This window comes from Ziziphus jujuba, chromosome 4 (genome assembly GCF_031755915.1).
Source record: "Ziziphus jujuba cultivar Dongzao chromosome 4, ASM3175591v1".
Classification (NCBI taxonomy): Eukaryota; Viridiplantae; Streptophyta; class Magnoliopsida; order Rosales; family Rhamnaceae; genus Ziziphus; species Ziziphus jujuba.
The window spans coordinates 14,688,191-14,709,046 of NC_083382.1; the positions used below are offsets into that span (position 1 = coordinate 14,688,191).

The 20,856-nt window shown below is 31.2% G+C and overlaps 1 protein-coding gene and 1 long non-coding RNA gene across 2 annotated transcripts; both read right to left on the reverse strand.

Moving 5' to 3' along the window:
* LOC132803620 (uncharacterized) lies at positions 1-2,683 on the reverse strand. Its single transcript, XR_009638828.1, has 4 exons — positions 2,497-2,683; positions 2,274-2,388; positions 1,008-2,150; positions 1-284 (listed from the first exon to the last, which is right to left on the reverse strand). It is a non-coding gene; the product is annotated as an uncharacterized LOC132803620 (long non-coding RNA).
* Positions 2,684-6,708: 4,025 nt separating this feature from the next.
* LOC132803488 (protein ACCELERATED CELL DEATH 6-like) lies at positions 6,709-8,821 on the reverse strand. Its single transcript, XM_060816654.1, has 3 exons — positions 8,632-8,821; positions 7,862-8,400; positions 6,709-7,364 (listed from the first exon to the last, which is right to left on the reverse strand). Exons 1-3 carry the CDS (start codon positions 8,819-8,821, stop codon positions 6,768-6,770), a joined length of 1,326 nt encoding a protein of 441 aa, XP_060672637.1. The 3' UTR covers positions 6,709-6,767.
* Between the last annotated feature and the right edge of the window lie 12,035 nt (positions 8,822-20,856).

A 20,856-nucleotide genomic window follows, 5' to 3' on the forward strand; every position in this document is an offset into this window, starting at 1 on the left:
CTAAAAACAAAATCTGAATTACCAGGAGGAAATTGTACAAGTGTTTTATGAATAAAAATTAGAGAATATTACAGCTCCTAGAGAATATTACAACTCCTACAAAAGCCTCTGTTGGTATCAATCCCGAATTGACCCAATGTTCTCCATCAATGTCAAAATCTCGAACACCAACCGGCACCACAATTGGTATAATGCCAAACTTTAGTGACAACATTAAAAGCATACGAGGCATCTCCACTAAAACAGAGACAGATTTGATACGTGGATGCAATCAAACGAAATATCTGCATTTAGTTACAATATTTAGCATATAAGTTTCAAAGAAAATAATTATTGCAAATAATTAAGGAAAATTACAAAAGTATTTTGTTTTAAATCTCAACCTAAAAAAATAACTAACTTTTTTTAATACTTGACAAAAAAGCATCTATGATTTAATAAAATAAGGGATTCCCTCAAAAAAATTTTAAATAGATATAATGAGAACTGAAGACCTTAGCTGTCCTCATATGCGATAAATGCTATATGCAAACTGTGAAGAGTAGAATTATTGGTCTAGACATCAACAAAGGAAGAAAAATATCACAAAGCGAGTCATTATCAAACTGTCTTGTAAGTAGTAAGTATGCAAGTGGATATGTTGTCCCGAAGATTGAATTGGATAATCAAAATAATTAAGTCTTCCATATAAAGATCCTATTTCCATTCACTGATTTCATATCAGAAATTCTAAGGAAATTTCATAAATCATGAAAACAAAAAAGTATCTAAAATGTCTATAAAACAGATGAAATCAAAAATGGAAAGGCTTGAAATTGTCACAGCAATTAAACATCAGCCATGATAGTCAAGGATCACGTGCTAACAACACGATTAACTGTTGGTTGAACAAATATATGAACCTTGCAGAAAGCAAGTAGTTGTCAATAAGCAAAAAATACTATCTAGTTTACATGCAAAGAATCATGAAAAGGAAACTCCATATGAATGATAAACTTTCTAAGTACCATTTTCCAGGGAATCATGAAAAGGAAACTCCATATGAATGATAAACTTTCTATATACTTTCATGATTTTCTTCATTTGGAAAATTCTCCTTCCCTGTATTAGACTTCTTATCTGCAGAAACCTATATGAACAATATAAAATAAAAGTGAAAAATATAATGAGCACTGGGAAATAAAAACCACCATAGTTGAATATATTACCCTCGGTAGAAATGGAGGTTTCTGTTAACGTATAGAATGTGCAACCATGGAGTTTAAACAGTAAATTTCCCTTATGATTCTCATGTTGATAATGAAGTAAATGCAATAACTGACAGTTTGCATTAAACATTAAGGAAAACAAGAATTATACATGACAACAATAACTGATAACAACGAAAGCAGTTATATTTAATCACCAATAGCAATTATAGTAATAAAATAACTATAACTACAATTATATTAAAACACAAATAAGCGTGCAGACAATTGAATTTAATAAATAAACAGCATTCAATAATGGAAAACACACAAAACCCAAAAAAATAATAATAATATAAAACACACAATTACCATCTTTAGAATAACCTCCACGGCACCTTTGCCATCACCAAGAGCTCCATCTATTTCATCAATCACCTAGAGAAAAAGTAGTAACTTGTTTCTTCTGCATACATTCTAGAATAAGAAGGGTAACCATAAAAAATAATACCAACCAAGCACTTTGGCCTCGAGTCAACAGTGACAGAGTTCATCTGCACTACATCAAGAAACTAAAATGTTGAATAAAGTAACCTATAACACAAAGCAATACATTGTAATAGCTAGGGAAAAAAAAAAGAAAAAAAAAACACAAAGTAACTTTATACAAAATTTCCAATCTTGAAAGAATCTAATAGTCTGCAGATAAGAATTAATGCAGATCCATGTGAAAAAAAAACAAAAACGAAAAAAAAAAAAAAAAGAAGCATATATATACAAATACATACATACATACATACATCAGGGACCAAACCCATGGATTTCATTTGGTCAGAAAAGTAGAAAGCGTCCTGCAACCAAGAGCTTTTCATGGTTCCAACGATGAAAGAATGGAATGTATCCCTAGTTGGCTGTACTCCATCCAGCATCATATCATCATACACATCTCTCAGCAAGAAATGCCTACCACCACCGTTATTAAAAAAAAAAAAAAAAAAAAAAAAAAAAAGAACACAACTTTCACAATTTCTCCCAAAAAAAAAAAAATCCCAAAACCACAAAAAGAAAATCAAAATTAGAATCTACCTTCTCTACGCGGTGAGAGAACCAATAACAGTGTTATACTCAGAGACATTGCTTGCGTAGTTCCTCAGTCCCACCTCTCGCAGCAGTGAATTACGCTGCCTTGAATTATAACAATCTAAAATATATTATTTATTTAAAAAAAATTATTTCATTATTAGCGAAATGAGTAAGAAAATGTCTGGGGAAAAGCTTAAGAATTTGAAAATGGAGAGGAGAAGATTACCAGTGATTGATCAAATGTGCCTCATGCTTTCCTACTTCGCTGTTGCCTACCTGTTGCTTCTGCTTCTACTCCTAGGGCTCTCTAAAACCCTGCAGTTTTCTCTCTGAGTTGCCTCTTCACCATCTCCTTCAAAACGCATAGTCTCCAAGCTTACAATCCGGCCGATGCGAAAGGAAACAGAGGGCTCCTAATGGTCTAGATATTGATTGTAAGGAGAAGAGAAAAGTCAGATGAAGAAAGGAAAGAAAAAAACATAGAAAAAAAAAAGGAATAAAAATATTTAATTTGGATATAAAGGTATTTTGGGATTATAAAAAATTGAAGGGGTAGAATAAAAAAGATATCAAATGAGAGGGCAAAAACCATTAACCTCGTCCCTATGAAGGTATTGGGCCAAATTCCCCCTATCCATAAGGTAATAAATGGAGGTAGGAGGTAGGAAAACATTATTTGAGCAGCCAAACTAGTTAGCCCAAGCCATTAAATTCTCATCTTTCACATGCAGGTTCCCATTCTAAATCACACGACTCCTCCATTTGCGTCAATTTATTGGTTATGTGTCATTATGTCATTGTTTACTTACTATTCTCAACGTGAAATTATTGTTTGAATTAATTAATAATTTGTCATCCATCAAACTGATTTAATTATCAGAATTTTCTAATTGAATGGTCTAAAATAAAAAATATTCTTGTTCATTTATATTTTCTTAATTATGGAAAAATGACACTATATATATATATATATATATATTTTTATTTTAGGAGTTAAATATGCATACATAATTATTGTATATCAGTACTTTTAATCACATAGAGATATATATCTTGAAATAAATACACAAATTATTATGGGTGTGTAAACTAATATGGACACCAAAAATAAATTAAAGCTCATACTTTCATGCTAATTTAATTGGATATTACTAGAGTTCATTTTCCCATCTATATCAATATCTTTTTGATTAAATAATTGGATATACCCTTATGGTTGCATTTATCGATCCATACGAATATCTCATTAAATTATATAAAAATTTTCAATTTATCTGAATGTTTAAATGTTATTTGTTAAAGTTGAAAGTTCGATTTCAAAAAATTAATTTAATCAATTAATTTAATGAGTGAAATAATTTAAAAAATTTATATATTTTTAAAATTTTCAATCGTTGTGAACTCTGTTAGCATCCTCCTCTGAAAAGACTAGCTATGTTTATTTATAAAATAAATAAATATACTGTCGGTAGAATAATTGTTTTATATTAGATGGTTACAAAATTTAAATGAAATTTATAATTATATATACAATATACAATATTATTTATTTATTTTTTTAAAAATCTACAAATACGTGTGCAATTTGAGACCTCAGCTGCCAGAAGGAAGCACTTCCGCACAAATGCCTAATGATTGACGCGTCAAATTACATTCAAATAGTGTATACGATTTAAAAGTACCACCTCAAAAAAAAGGAAAAATAATAATAACGATTTAAAAGGGATCCACAAAGTCCTATATCTCAACTACCACGTTATTATGATTGTCTCTGCGGGGAGAGCCCCGGGTAATAATAACTATTTGCCCATATAATAGGTTGAATTTTTAAAGCGTTTCCAACGAAATTTTCATTAGTTTGGTTTATTTGAAAATTTTTTTTACCATCTCAAACAGATAGATAACTTCTAAAAAATTTTATTGAGTAAGAGAAATGTTCAGATGAGGTGGTAAAAAAATATAAAAGCTATTTAACTGATTTTCTATTTATGAAAAATCTGTTAAATCGTATGAGTTATAAATTCAATCTATTCTCTTTTTATCAATTCATCAGTTTTTTTTCTTTCCTCTTTCCTCCTTTCTTTAAGTTTGTTAATTTATTTCATTTTAAATTTTAAACATAATTTATTAAAAAACAAATTTAAATTGACACTGTTGTTTGAAAAAATTATAATACCCAAGCATTAATACATTTCAAATAAAAAATCATTGAAGATATTTTCGTACATGATGTCATTATATATCTTTTGTGTATCTATGATATTTATATTTTAGATTTTTTCTTATTTAAAATTTACATTGGTTGATTAATTGCTAACAAAACTAGTTTTGTTATTTTTCTTTTCTTTTTAATTTCTTTTGAACCAATGAGTCTGCCCCTTTTTTTTTTTTTTTTTTTTTTGGGGGGGGGGGGAAGGAAGTTTTGATGGGTCCACCATTGTACATATACACCTAACATCACATTAATAACAAAAAATATCATATAATTAATAAATATTCCATAAAACTAAGTTATTTTTTTTATATGAAAAAAAAAATGATTAAATTATCTTGGTTCTAGAATATGTATACCTAATTATGCATAAGCAATAAGAAGTTATTTGTAGTTAAGGTCATAATTTATACACTAATATTAGACATTGCACCTTTTAAATAATATATTTATCTAAATTCTTTATTAAATGCCAAGATCAATCTCGTAAAAATATACATGTCTTCCCACATTGGGGAAGGTATGTTGTTGCTCATTTTATGGTGGACTACATCACCATATAAAACAAAACTCTTATCTTTATATATTATATTTGTTTAATTAAATTCTAATATATACGTTAGTAAGGATAGGTTAGTAAGGAATTTAATTCTGATCAAAAAAGTAAAATTTCAAATTCTATAATAATGTTAATAGAGAAGTTATAAAAAATTTGACTCTGACTAAAAGGGAAAAAATTCAAGTTACATAATCATGGCATTGAAAGTTTATTTGATCATACCTAAAGTGAGATACCAGATTGGTTGAATTTGTTAACTTCATTTACCAATTTACCCTATCTATTATACTTATGCTCCACACCTAAGCCACCAGAATACTTTCATTGTGATTCTTTTTTTTCATTTAATTTTTTGGTTTTAGTTTTTTTATTTCATTTATATTCATTATCTTTTGCATATTTATTATCTTCTCATTTATTTATTTAATATATATATATATATATATTGTAAATATCTACTTTTTATATCTTTCATATCACAATTATCTAAAATTCTATTATACTTATGATAATCTTTTTTTCGCAATTTCTTAGTTATAACATTATTATCAGCTACTAATTATTAGCAAATAAATCTATAATTAAAATTAGATATATACATTTTCAACAATATAAGGTTTATTATATATTTTTATTTTTTCATTGTTAATTTATTTTTTAATTAGCTGTACATATTTAAATTTATTTTAAATTTGAAATAATAGTTTACAGTTAAAACAAACATTTCATGATCATTAAAGCATCTGATCAAACATATATTTGCCCCAAAAAAAGACTTGTTAGCCTTTTAATCATTTCTTGTCTAAAAAAAAATTTGGTTTAATGAATATCATAATTAGTTGTACTTTAGTTACCTAAAACTAAATTTGTTGCATCTTTGCTTATGTTATTATTATTTTTTTTCAAACTACTTATTAGAAAATAATCTATGATTCATTATGTATGTTGCCCCATAGGGAAAAATAAATAAATAAATAAAAATTGGGTCCGCCACTGGTTATTCCAGTTGTTTAACTTTTTATAGGTGGAAAATGTTTGCTCAGGAGGGATTCAATCCTCAATAAATGGAAAAATTACGAAGAACGTGATTACCTCCAAATATAACTTATCAAATTCTGTGATTTTTTTGAATGATGTCATGATCAAAATACAAGGGAGCTATTTACGAATTGAATGTGCAATAATAGGCAACTAGCTGTATCATTTGCTGTTACTTTGTTTGGCAAAATAAATATAGGAATGGCATTCCGTATATTATGCACTTACTCTTGAATCCTACAATTAAAACTTAAGTAAGATGAAAATAACGTACTTTTAAAATATAGTTAGTGTTTTTGCTTGTTTAGCACGTATAGGTGACCATAAAGAAAATAAATATGTATATATATATTTTTTATTTAATTTTTGAAGATTTTCAGTAACTTTTTTTTTTCTTTTTGTTAAAAATATTTTCAATGTCTTTAACAAAAACAAAATAAATATTAATCTATGTAAGTTTTTCCTTTTTGGATAATTTGTCTAAATTATACCATATACTTTTCCTTCAATCGATGAATTTCAATGGCCCAAGCCCAAATGGAAATGATAAATGACCCTTGGTATAAACCCATTGTAGTTGAAGAAAAACGATTATATATAGTGAAAACTCACCACAATACACAAGAAATTACATTAAAGAGTACAATATTACAAACATAGTGTTTAGATTTTATCATTGTCATCAACATCACTTCTTGTAACTATTACCAACAAATGGAAGGGATAATATAAAATGTAGCGTGTAATGCGATGAAGTGAGGAACTTGGGAAAAAAAAGTGGAGCAAATACCATTGATATAGCAAGGATGCCAATCAAGCCCATGACTAAGACAAAAATGGCAAGCCCTATGTTTTTGCTCACTACCAGATGAACTCCTGCCATGAATGCTATCGAGACCATGGTCAGAGCTAACCCCAACAATGTTACCGCGAATTTAAGGGAAATAATTGCCAAATTAAGATCACCCAATTGTGACCAAATTATGGCAACAGCAGCTGTAGAGGAGCTATAAAAAGCTATGTAGTTGCTGATTATGTATGTATGAAACATGAACTTGTTGTAGACTGCGTTTCTCATTATTCCATGGCTTGGCTCCGAGCTGTCATCATCTTTGCCTGGCACAGAGAATCCGACAGCGAAAGTTACGGTGACAATAAGCGTTGCAACTAACAGAAGAGTATTAACTCTATCCTTGTAAAATTCCGTGTACGGTGTCTGTGTCTGCACTTGTTTTCTCTGAGCTCCCTGAGCATCGGCGTGCCTCAAGGCTTGCCATGTCAGTCGCTGCAAAGCAGGCATTATTTATTTTTTTTTTTCTCGCAAATAAGTATGCATGAAAAAAAAAATGTTTTTGGTTGATCATTGAGCTTTACATGTGTAACAAAAATCTGATTTTAGCATATGTAAGTAAACAAGATGATGAATGCATGTTTAATAAAGGTTGTTTGATTAGACTAAACTTAAAAGTCCAATCAAAGGCCATTAAAGATCTTAATTTTTGTATGTGTATGCGTACATCTTCATAATTTTGCTATGTGGGATATAAGGCCTTAGGGATTTAAATTTTGCATGTGTATGTGTCTGCATAATTTTGCTATTTTGGACATAATTTGGGCATTCTCGTCCAACGTAGCAGATTAAGTTAGTATATACATATACAATTTTGATCTGTTAAAAACATTATTCTCACTTTATAATGGGTATTTAGCGATATATCAAGTCCTAAAGGTTGGTTGGTACATCTTACATAAGAGTTGAATTGAATAGATAGTGAATTATACCTCACGAAATGAGGGCATCCAGGCCCTACAACTCAGAGCAACGTCAAGAGCTGTCTTTCCTTCTTTGTTCATGAGTTGTAGGTCAATTCTGGAATCCCATGTCAAAATGCTAACAACCCTAGGATGACTACCCATTGTGGCCAAGTGTAAAGGGGTGTTACCTTCGCAATCTCTTTCATTTACCAAAATTTGAAGTCGAGGATTCTTTAGCATATATCTTACTGCTTTGGCTCTTCCATTCTCTGAGGCTTGATGAAGAATATTCTGATTTTTCTTATTGTTCAGCTCCATTGAATCGGGACAATGCAGCAGAAACTCTTTGATTATATCTATATGACCTTTACTAGATGCCATGTGAATAGGAAAGAAGCCTTTTTCATCAGCTACATATGAAGATTCTCTAAATTCATTTAGTATACGTCTAACTCCTTCCGTATAACCTACTAGTGCCGCATAGGAGAGAGGATTTCTCCCACTTTCATCAACCGATGTAAAGGCAGATTTCCACTTCAGCAATAAAATGTCCAAAATACCTGGTGCTACAAAACAAACTTAATCTGAGATAATTAATTTCCTATATATATATATATGTATAAGTCGCCCTGTTATTATGATCTATCATCGGTATACCTCCTTCCCAAAAAATAAAAAAATAAAAAAATCAAGTTGCATACCCTACACTGTAACAAAATTTTTATATATATATATATAGAGAGAGAGATATAAATCAATAGAGACAATAACAGATCAGGACAATTATGAGTACATACCTCCAATCTTTCCAGCAAAGCAAACATGGAGAATTTTTTGTTTCATAAGATCATCAGGGTTATTTCCATCTTGATGCTCCATCATGGCCTTAAAAAGCTCCATGTAACGAGCTTCAGCAGCCATATACAGAGGAGATTTTCCTTCACTGTTCACATCGTGTGTCACTTTTGGATCTTTGTAAAACAACATTCGGGCGATCGCTTTGTGTCGATTCTTCAATGCCAAATGCAAGGCTGTCTCTTTCTCATTATTCGCCACTCTTATTAGCGGCAAATTATTACTACTAGTACTAGTGCTAGGACTACAAGAGTCAGAAAGATTTACCTTTTCTCCATTGACGAGCAAAATTTTGAGTGTGGCAAGGTGCCCGGAACTGGCAGCAACATGGAGAGGAGATTGCCTGCTGAGTTCGTGAATTTAACAAGTTCCGGAAATTTCTTGAGGATCTCTTCAACGAGCTGATCATCGCCTAAGCTTGCTGCAATATGAAGGAGTGTATCTTCTCGAGATGCTTGTTGCTCGAAAAGAGTAGTCTCCAAATCAAGATTTGTTGAAAGGTGGTGGAAGGAATCAATGTCGTTGGTGGTAACAGCCCTGTAGAATTGAGTGAAATCCATGTTCCGATGCTTCATTTGGTTCCTTATAATTTCATATTTAGCAGGTTCGGACGACGATATGGAACCTTTAGGCTCAAGGGGCTTCCCATGTTCCGATATGCAGATACGGTGGTAGATCCGCATATCGTCGACGGCGGGGCATTGCAACATCACCGCACCGCCAGTTTGGAGCATCGGTTTGGCAGCCCTGCGATTCATTGTAGTACGGAGGCACATTGTTTGGGAGGTGTGCTCAGGGGAATTCCCATCTTGTTCCGAAATTTCACTGTCCATCTCTATATCGTCGACGGCGGGGCATTGCGAAATTGTAGGTCTATGCCCAGGGGAATTCCCATCTTGTTCCGATATTACTGGGTACATCTGTATATCGTCGACGGCGGGGCATTGCACCTTCACCTCATCGCCGATTTGGAGCATCGGTTTGGCAGGCTTGCGATTCATTGTAGTACGGAGGCACTTTGTTTGGGAGGTGTGCGAGGCACAGTAGTATGGTGGGTGATCTTATTCATAATTCATATAAGTATGTATATATATATATATATATATTTACTACAACCTATTGCTTGATGCTAAAAACATATTTATCATTTACCAGGTTTATTTTTTTAAAATAAAATTTTAAATATTAATAAATTTATATTTAATTATTAATTATTTTTTAATTTTTAATTTTTAATATGATTTAAAAGTTAATTAAAAAAGGATTTAATATTAAAATCGAATGTCGTATAAGACTGATTCTATATATTTGTATATACATAAACTATTATATTAGAATAATATATATATATATATGTATTTTTAGTGAGGCAGTTCTAAATAAGGTATACTTTTCATAATCATTTGATTCTAATCAATGAATGGAATATTATAAAAGCCAATATCTAACAATTTCCCAACATCCACTAGTCAACAAAAATTTTAAAATGCATCGAAAAAAATATATTTATATATTTTTTATGGTCCAAACACAGCAATTGTGCATACATATTATTGAAAAACTTGTTTATATACCGACAGCTATACATACATAAGGTAATAAATGAAGGTAGGAGGTAGGAAAACATTATTTGAGCAGCAAAACTAATTAGGCCAAGCCATTAAATCACACGATTCCGCCGTTTGCATTAATTTATTGGTTCTGTATCATTGTTTACTTACTATTCTCAACGTGGAAATTATGTTATTAAATTCTAACAAGTATGAATTAATGCCTTGTCATCCATCTAATTGATTTAATTAGCAGAATTTTTCAGTTAACGGTCCGAAATAGAAAGCATTTTTATTCATTTATACCGTCCTAATTATGAAAAAAATGAAAATATTTATACTGTTTTGTTTTGAGGGTCAAATATACATAATGATTATCGTATATCAGTACTGCTAACCACATGAGGATATATATCCTGAATTAACTACACAAATTACCATGGGTGTGATAAACTAATATGGACAATAAAAATAAAGCTCATATACTTTCATGCTAATTTAATTGGACATTACCCTTAGGAGTTCATTTTCCCATCCATATCAATATCTCTTAGATTAAGTAATTGGATATATACCCTTATGTTCATTTATCCATTCATATCAATATCTCTTTTATTTATGAAAAAATTATCAATCGATCTGTGTGCTTAGATACCCTTTGTTAAAGTTGAGAGTTTCATCATAAAAAATTAACCTAATTGAGGAACAACTTAAAAGTTTTATATACTTTTTAAAATTTTTATGTTTATTCAATACCAACTTTGTTAGGATTCTCTAACAAAAATTAGTTATGTTTATTTATAAAATAAATAAATAATCTGTCAGTAGAATAATTGTTTTATATTAGATGGTTGCAAATTATAAATGAAATTTAATTATGTCTTCAATATACAATATTTATTTATTTAAGAAATCTACAATATATAATATACGTGTGCAATTTGAGACCTCAGCTGCCAGAAGGAAGCGCTTCCGCACAAGGGCCCAAAGATGGATGTGTCAAATTACATTCAGATAGTGTATAGATAACTGCAATTTAAAAGCGATGCAAAAAGTCCTGTGTATCTCAACTAACGAGTTATTGTGATTGACACCCAAGGGGGCGGATCGAATGGCAGGAGCCGACCAACCCCTCACATCTGCATGCAAAAGTTATGCGTTTGAATTTTGACAAGTTCCATCTGAGCTTTATTGTGGTTTCATATTTAAATATTTTTTTAAATACTTGATATTTAAAATTTTTTTTTGAGGGCTCGATAATAATACTAAATGTTCAAAAAAATCCAAGAGCACAAAAAAAAAAAAAAATTACATGCTTAAAAAAATTCTGGGTGCTAGAAAAATATGCCAAATATTCAAAAAAAATCCGAGATATAAAAAAATATATATATATTCCAAAAATATCACATGGTAAAAAAATTTTTGAGAGCCCAATTACCATATGGTTAAAAAAAAAAAAAATCTAAGGGTCTAAAAAACTACAATGTGGTTAAAAAAGTTTCAAGTGCCCAGAAAAAATAACAGACAATAAAAAGAAATTCCTAAAGCTCAGTAAAAATACCAAATGTTTTTTGGGCTTGAAGAATTTTTTTGAACATGAGATATATATATATATATATTTTTGGGGATCTTAAATTTTTTTGAAAATTTTAAATGGAAAAATCTGAAAAATAAATAAAAAAAATCATATTTGGAAGCCACATGCACCACACACGATATCTATTTGATGAACTCATTTAATTTTAACTGAGTTGGATTAATTTGTAACAATTTTGAAAATGAAGATATCAATATAGTAAAATTAATTTTAAAGCTTTTAAAACAAAATTAAGTGATTTTAGAGTACGTCAAAATGCAAATATTACTCTTTTTTTTATTATTTTTTTTCTAAATAAATTGGTCAAGTCTCATGATTCAAATATATATATATATATATAATTTTTTTTATATGTATATAAACAGTAATACAATTCTAAATAAATAAATAATGAATCTCCCCCAAAAAAAAAAAATGAATTGTATAATAATCTTATTAAAATGAAAGAAGTGAAGAAAAGAAAAGGGAGTGGAAAAGCACATCATGATGGAAGAGAAACGTGGGTTGATGGGAAGCAAAACACCACAAACCAAAGACATAGCTTGCGAAATATCAATAGTAATGGGAATCTCAATTTCCAAAACAGCAAGAATTGAAACGGATAACACTGAGTTGTTCAAGAACTCCCCTGTTGGACTCACTGGCTCTAACAATGTTCTTTCCTCTCGAAAATCCTCCATTCTATTCTCCGTTTTTTCCACAATAGTAATGTTAAAATTTAACACATTGTTTATATATCCACATCATCAATTTATTATTGGTAAGTTTTTTTACTAACAAATCAATTTGCTTAATTCTAGCATGTTTAACATATTTAATTTCTTTTTAAAGCAGAGAGATGTCAAAATAAAATGTTTAAAACAAAAATAAAAGTATAACAGAAGAACATATAGTAGAAAATTTATTTTGCATAACAGAAACTAGTGTAAATATGTATATTGTATAATACCTCCTCATACAATCTATATATATATATATACACGTATGATGTAACACCCCGTCCCAAATCGCACCGGAATTCGTGCACGTTGACCGAGATTGACCGTTGACTGTTGACCGAAGAGGTAAAAAGTTGACTTTTTGACTCGGTGGGAATTTCGAGTTGACCAGGGTACCGTGGCGAAGTGCACGATGCCACGAGTTCGTAGACTGGTAGCACGTCGAAAACGGAGCTACGGTTTGAAAGTTATAGACGAAACAAGTTGAGGTCCAAACTGTCCAGGGGGTGCCGGAGTTGACTTTTTGTTTATGGGGAAATGAGCTTTGACTCGTGCATGGTTGTGAAGTGCTCGTCGATACAAGTTCACAGACTAGCGGCACGCTCAAAACGGACATCCGGTTAAAAAGTTATGGACGTTTGAAGTTTACTGGATACCGTATTATTTTAATGTTTTTGGGTCGGTGAACAGTGAAATACCACGTGTCAGCTTCTGATTGGTCCACGTTGCATGAACAGTGTCACACAGGGGTTTTTATTTGTTAAAACTCTCGGGGAAGAGAGAGAAAGAGAGAGAGGAGAGAGAAAGAGAGAGAGAGAGTCGCCGGCCATCGGAAGTTTTCAACTGTTCCGGCCGAGTTACTGTGTACGCGCCGGCCAGCAAGCTTGTCCTCCTCATTTCCGGCAAATCCTCCAAATTTCACGGCAAACGGCAGCCGGACGCGCCCGGATCGGACCTCCGAAGATCGGCTACGAGTTTTACCCCTCCACCGCCGGCCACCGCAAATCGACCCACTTCCGGCCATTTTCCGGCCAGACACGCCATACACCCTTGATCCTCTCCTCAATTTCGGCCGACCCACCAAAAATCACGGCCATCGGACCACCGACGCGCCGGGATCGGAGCATTTTCCGGCGAGGGGCCGGAAATCTTCAAACGGTGATTTCTCCGCTATCCGGCCTCCGTTTTGCTCACCGCCGGTCCCGTTGGGTTGCTCTCCTCAAGATCTACAAGTCTGCAAAATTTCACGACCAACGGCCACTGCACGCGCCGCCGCCGGCGACAGTTGCCGGTGACCGCGGCGGCTCGCCGGAAATTACTGTTCCGGCGAGTACCCAGTTTTCCGGCCAGCTCCAGTCCGCAGTGCTCGACCTCCTGAACCCGAATCCGGCTTTCGTTTCTGCCAATTCGCGACGGTTTGGGAGAATTGCGGAGCCGAAACTCGAAAAGCTTTCCGGCGAGATTCCGACCCCGTCGGGTCCGATCACCGGAAAGTAAGACCGAATCTGTGATCCTCATCACGCGAACTTCGATTCGGTATATAACTCGTAACCCTTAGATGTCGTTTGCTGTTCGCTCCCTGGGTACCCGTTTGGGAATTACCCGAATAAAATATTAATATTTTTGGTTTGTGCACTGTGGTTGTTTAGGTGCACGCGCGAGTAGTGGAGTTGATCCCGAGGAGGATCTTAGTTGATTTGCGTGCTCCAGGTGAGTGACCCACCTTCAAAAAAATTATTTTGGGCAATTAAGTATATTTAATTGGTATTTAAATTATCCTCATGTGGTGTGGTTTAATTATGGTTTAATTTATTTATTATGCATGAGTAAGGTGTATTTTGGTAGTATTTGTACGTGGTTTTTTAAAATTGATTTTCCGGGCATAATTGGGTTAAATATTTTACGAAAATATTGGTTTTAATTTTATAAATTATGCCCGCTGTATTTTTATGGTTGCATCTCGTACTTCAAGTCGTACTGGGTTGTTGAATAAAAATATGTGGGATGGTGTTTTGTGAAAATTTGGTATACTTCCCACGGTGGTTTTTGGAAAAACGGTACGGTTGGTTACTTATGTTTATTTTTAGACGCACTCATACAATATTGGTATTCTGGTGTATGGTGTATGGACACGTGGTAGTGCGCGGTTATTATCTGGTTTAGTGCACGGTTTTTACTTCACCCGTGAGTTGCCATTGGACCGTGGGCAGGCAAGTTGTTGTTGGCCACAGCCGCCCCCCTCCTTGGCCGGGTTGATGGTTTTAGCAGCGGTACTGTCGGGACGCCGAAGTGACCGTTGCAGGTTTCTCTCTTTAACCCCCCGCCAGTGGGTGCTCGGGACGCTGGGTATCGGAGGGCATCACCGGTATATGGTGTGGTGCGTCGGTGTAAATTGCAAATAATGGTTTAAACCCCAAAGGTGTTCAAAATTATTTACTATAATTTATTATATTTTAATTATATTTGGGGTATTTATTTATTTAATTGTTGTTTATTAAATTATTTAATCCCTTGGTTTTCGGGAGGTATGCACATTGGGTTTTGCGAAAAGGTTTTAAAAAGGGAACATTTCAAACGAAGCGATTGGTGAGAGTTTTGAGGGAAATTATTATTTTCCAACAGTTATTATTATTTATTTATTAATTGCTGGTATTTGTTCTATTCCTTAATTTCTATTACTATTATTTTTATTATCGCAAAAGGTGTTCAGTAGTTCGGGTTACTCACGGAGATGATTAGCATCTCACACTCTTCAATTCCGTTCCTTAGGTGCAAGCGGTGGTAGACGTTCTTCCGGAGCGAACCAAGTTTTCCGCTGCTGTTGTGTTCGAGAAGTATCTTTGTACTCTTTCATTTCAGTGTATTATTTCTTTTCAGCCTCGTTGTATTTCTGTTGTTTAGCACTTCTTAAAGCTCTGTATACTATTGGGATACTTCTGTTTTATTTATGCACTGGACTGTTGTTGCTTTTGAGAAGTGCTGAAATTTGTGGGACCAATTTGTAGTAATGTGGGAGGAATAAGGGGATGTTTTTAGAAGTGTGTTTTCAGTGCAGGTAGTTTGTGGTAAGTAAATCTCTTAGGGGAGGCTCTGTCGGATTTTTCGTTGGAGGGTCCGGTAGGGTTTCCCTGGGATCAGGGCTTGTCTAGGGTTCCGGGAAAAGAATTCTGAACGGGTCCTGACATATGACATATAGGTATTGTATATCATAACAAAAGTTTAAGTATTATACCCAAAAAAAAAAAAAAAAAAAAGCATGTACCTTAAGCATGCAAAATATAATTTGATATAATTTTTTTTTTTTTTGGTTAAATAGCAAAATGTTTAGATCAAAATAAAAGTATTCTTTATAAAAAAAATATATATATTTTTTTGAGTGAAAATTCTTTATAAGAAAATTGAATATGTTAAACATGCAATAATTAAGCAAGATTAATTTGTTATTAAAAAATTCTCAATTTTACATTGATTATATGGATATATATATATATATATATATATGTATAGATATATATAGGTGATGTGTTAAATCTTAATAAGTTGACAATTTTAAATTTAACAGTCCTACCACGTCAATTATAAACCCATCCTATCGAATAATTTATCGGGGTATATTTATCATTTCGTAAATATTTAGATTAAAAAAAAAAAGATACATCTAAACTACTTAACTTACAAAATAACTAGGATTCTTTAGTCAAATTTATTTGAATTGTCAAAATTTAAATAGATTAGGGATACTAATTAGAATATTTTCTATCACTAAATAATATATTTATCTATTTATTTTATTTCCTATTGAGCCATAATGTAAGCTTGTAAAAAACGCTTAATCCGTCATACAAGGTAAGAAGAAATAATAATTTTACATGTTTATTTATTTATTTTATTTATTTTTTGTTTTTGACGTAAAATCTAAAATCTCTTTTAGTAGAATTTTCAAAAAAAAAAAGGAAAAAAAAAAAAAAAAGAGATCTTTTAATAGACCGTTTGGAAGGTCTTTCGCTGTTGCCACACCAATGCCTCCAAAGACTTTCTAACTACATTTTTTATTTTCAACCATTACATGTTCATTAATGGTGAATAAGGATGAACAACTTTGATTGTTAATTTTTGCATTAATAACTATTAATTATCGTTATTATTATTATGTTAGTACCACGAAGTAGCTTTTATTGTTGTGGGTTATTGGTTGTTGCTTGGGCATATATGTAAGAAGGTTTTATGATACATATCTTTGGACTAATTATATTGATTTTCAAAATTTGTAATTTAAATCCACAATTTTTATAAATAATGATTTAGGCTTTCAATGTTTAAATTTATTGTAGATTAATCCAATTTCCAATTTGAGAAATAGATGAGTAATAGCTCCATTCATTTATATGTCACGTGACCCCATCCCTCAATCCAAATATAAAAAACTTCATCCCTAAACCCCATCTATGTGGGCAAGCCATTAGCCATTCGTTTCTTCCAAATTAGAGATTGAACTAAATCTATCAGAAATTGAAAAATTGAACAACTAAATCTGTACTTTTCAATGTTGAAAACCAAAATTGCAAAATATTGAAAGGGGAATATTACACCAGCCCCCCAGGTTTAATGTTACTAGGAATTAGTCCTTTAGGTTTAAAAAATATTAAAATCTTTCCCTGGTGTTAACTTCCATTCATCCTTCAGAATTAAACTTTTTCTCATCTACATGGCCTTGTAAAATAACTTAAATACCCTTAAGCTGTTTTAAATATAAAATACTAAAAAATATATCAATCATACCCCTTAAAATTTGAAAATGCAATATGTTGGGACAATGCAATAAAAAATTTTGAAAGCTAGAAATCAACGTTGGAGTCCTTGGTATTTTTTTTGCAGAATTCTTCATAGGTACAACTCCTTATACCTATAAAAGTAGGATTGCTCCAACATAACTTACAAAACCTTGTCATTTACAACAATAGTAGTAGCTCCGAATTTGGTCATATTCATCTACAACCAGACAGCCCATTTTAAATATAAACGCCATACATCAAACCTCAAATGCAACCTCAAATCTCAAGACAACAATAATGCATACATATAATGCATTCGTCAAGTGCTAGTGGCAAAATTAATGGAGACCTAATAAAATTCAAAAGATGAAAGTTTTTTGTGGAAAGAAGACAAGGATAAAAATCTCATAATCAACTTCCAATCTATCTAAGCTGTACTTATTTTGCTTTCTAGGAAAATGCAACTGCTACTCTATTTGGACACTTGATAATGAAAAGTTCAATTGCTATGATACTGCAACCAGTTAACAAAAACAAAACGAAAATATGGAAAGTCGAATGTCGTTTTATGCAAAGTGGAATGGATGACAAAAATGAAATTAAGAACCTAACTGCAAAGGTTATAATCTAGAAGCAATGGATGGTGGAATGAGTACCCTAATATTTGTAAATATGGTGTTTTTGTCATATTTGTTCTTGCATTAATATATGTTCTAATAATCATCAAAATATAAAGTAGATTTTTAAGCACAAATGTTTAAAAAGCAATATCAAATTCTATTAAAAGTTGGTTATTGAAAAAGCCCTATTAAAAAAAAAAAATAGTTAGGCTATTGGAAAATTAAGAAAAGACCTGGTTATTTGGAAAAGTAAAATATAACTTGATTATTAAAAAAAAAAAAAAGTAAGAAAACACTTAACTGTAGAAAAAGTAAAATAATAATAATAATAATAATAATATAATATCTTGGCTGAAAAAAAATAAAGCTTGGCTACTGGACCAAGCTCCTTTTTCATCATGCCCCCCACACCATCCATCAACCAAGTTATTTCTCTTACTCATCACCAACATTGCATTTTCTATTTATTAGCTAACTATTTATTAGCTAAAACTAAGTCACCCTACTCGTACTCATCATCAAACAGCTTTTCAAAAGCCCAGTAGCCGACAATTTCCCAGCATCCACTGGTCAACAAAATTTTTAAAATGCATCGAAGAAGATAATTTTATAATTTTTATGGTCCAAACACAACAATCGTTCACCCTTGTCAAACTCACCATCAAACAGCTTTTTAAAAGCCCAGGAGCTGACAAGTGCCCAACATCCACAATAATTGTACGTACATATTATTGAAAAACTTGTTTTCATACCAATAGCTATCCATATGGTAATAAATGGAGGTAGGAGGTAGGAAAACATTATTCGAGCAGCCGAACTAGTTAGCCCAAGCCATTAAATTCTCATCTTTCACATGCAGGTTCCCATTCTAAATCACACGACTCCTCCATTTGCGTCAATTTATTGGTTATGTGTCATTATGTCATTGTTTACTTACTATTCTCAACGTGAAATTATTGCTTGAATTAATTAATAATTTGTCATCCATCAAACGGATTTAGTTATCAGAATTTTCTAATTGAATGGTCTAAAATAAAAAAATATTCTTGTTCATTTATATTATCCTAATTATGGAAAATTAAAACTATGTATATTTTTTTTATTTTAGGAGTTAAATATACATACATAATTATTGTATATCAATACTTCTAATCACATAGACATATATATCCTGAAATAAATATACAAATTATTATGGATGTGTAAACTAAAATGGACACCAAAAATAAATTAAAGCTCATATCCTTTCATGCTCATTTAATTTGATATTACTAGAGTTCATTTTCCCATCTATATCAATATCTTTTTGATTAAATAATTGGACATACCCTTATGGTTGCATTTATCCATCCATACGAATATCTCATTAAATTATGTACAAATTTTCAATTTATTTGAATGTTTAAATGTTATTTGTTAAAGTTGAAAGTTCGATTTCAAAAAATTAATTTAATAAATTAATTTACTGAGTGAAATAATTTAAAAAATTTATATATTTTTAAAATTTTCGATCGATGTGAACTCTGTTAGCATCCTCCTCTGAAAAGATAGCTATGTTTATTTATAAAATAAATAAATATACTGTCGGTAGACTAATTGTTTTATATTAGATGGTTACAAAATTTAAATGAAATTTACAATTATATATACAATATACAATATTATTTATTTATTTTTTAAAAAATCTACAAATACGTGTGCAATTTGAGACCTCAGCTGCCAGAAGGAAGCGCTTCCGCACAAATGCCTAATGATTGACGTGTCAAATTACATTCAAATAGTGTATAGGATTTAAAAGTACCACTAAAAAAAAAGGAAAAATAATAATAACGATTTAAAAGGGATCCAAAAAGTCCTATATCTCAACTACCACGTTATTATGATTGTCTCTGCGGGGAGAGCCCTGGGTAATAATAACCATTTGCCCATATAATAGGTTGAATTTTCAAAGCGTTTCCAACGAAATTTTCATTAGTTTGGTCTATTTGAAATTTTTTTTTTTTGATATGATAGATAACTTCTAAAAAATTTTATTGAGTAAGAGACATGTGTAGATGAGGTGGTAAAAAAATATAAAAGCTATTTAACCGATTTTCTATTTATGAATAATCTATTATTTATGAAAAATCTGTTGTTGAATAGTATGAGTTATAAATTCAACCTATTTTCTCTTTATCAATTCATGAGTTTTTTTTCTTTCCTCTTTCCTCCCATCTCTTTCTTTAAATATATTAATTTATTTCATTTTAAATTTTAAACATAATTCATTAAAAAACAAATTTAAATTGACACTATTGTTTGAAAAAATAATAATATCCAAGCATTAATACATTCCAAATAAAAAATCATTAAAAATACTTTCGAATCTACATGATGTCATTATATATCTTTTGTGTATCTATAATATTTATATTTTAGATTTTTTCTTATTTAAAATTTATTTTGGTTGATTAATTGCTAACAAAACTAGTTTTGTTATTTTTCTTTCCTTTTTAATTTCTTTCGAACCAATGAGTTCTTTTTTTTTTTTTGTCTTTTTTGGGGGGAAGGAAGTTTTGATGGGTCCACCATTGTACATATACACCTAACATCACATTAATAACAAAAAATATCATATAATTAATAAATATTCCAAGTTTCTTTATATGAATGTTCCATAAAACTAAGTTATTTTTTTATATGAAAAAAAAAAATTGATTAAATTATCTTGGTTCTAGAATATGTATACCTAATTATGCATAAGCAATAAGAAGTTATTTGTAGTTAAGGTCATAATTCATACACTAATATTAGACATTGTACCTTTTAAATAATATATTTATCTAAATTCTTTATTAAATGCCAAGATCAATCTCATAAAAATATACATATCTTCCCACATTGGGGAAGGTATGTTGTTGCTCATTTTA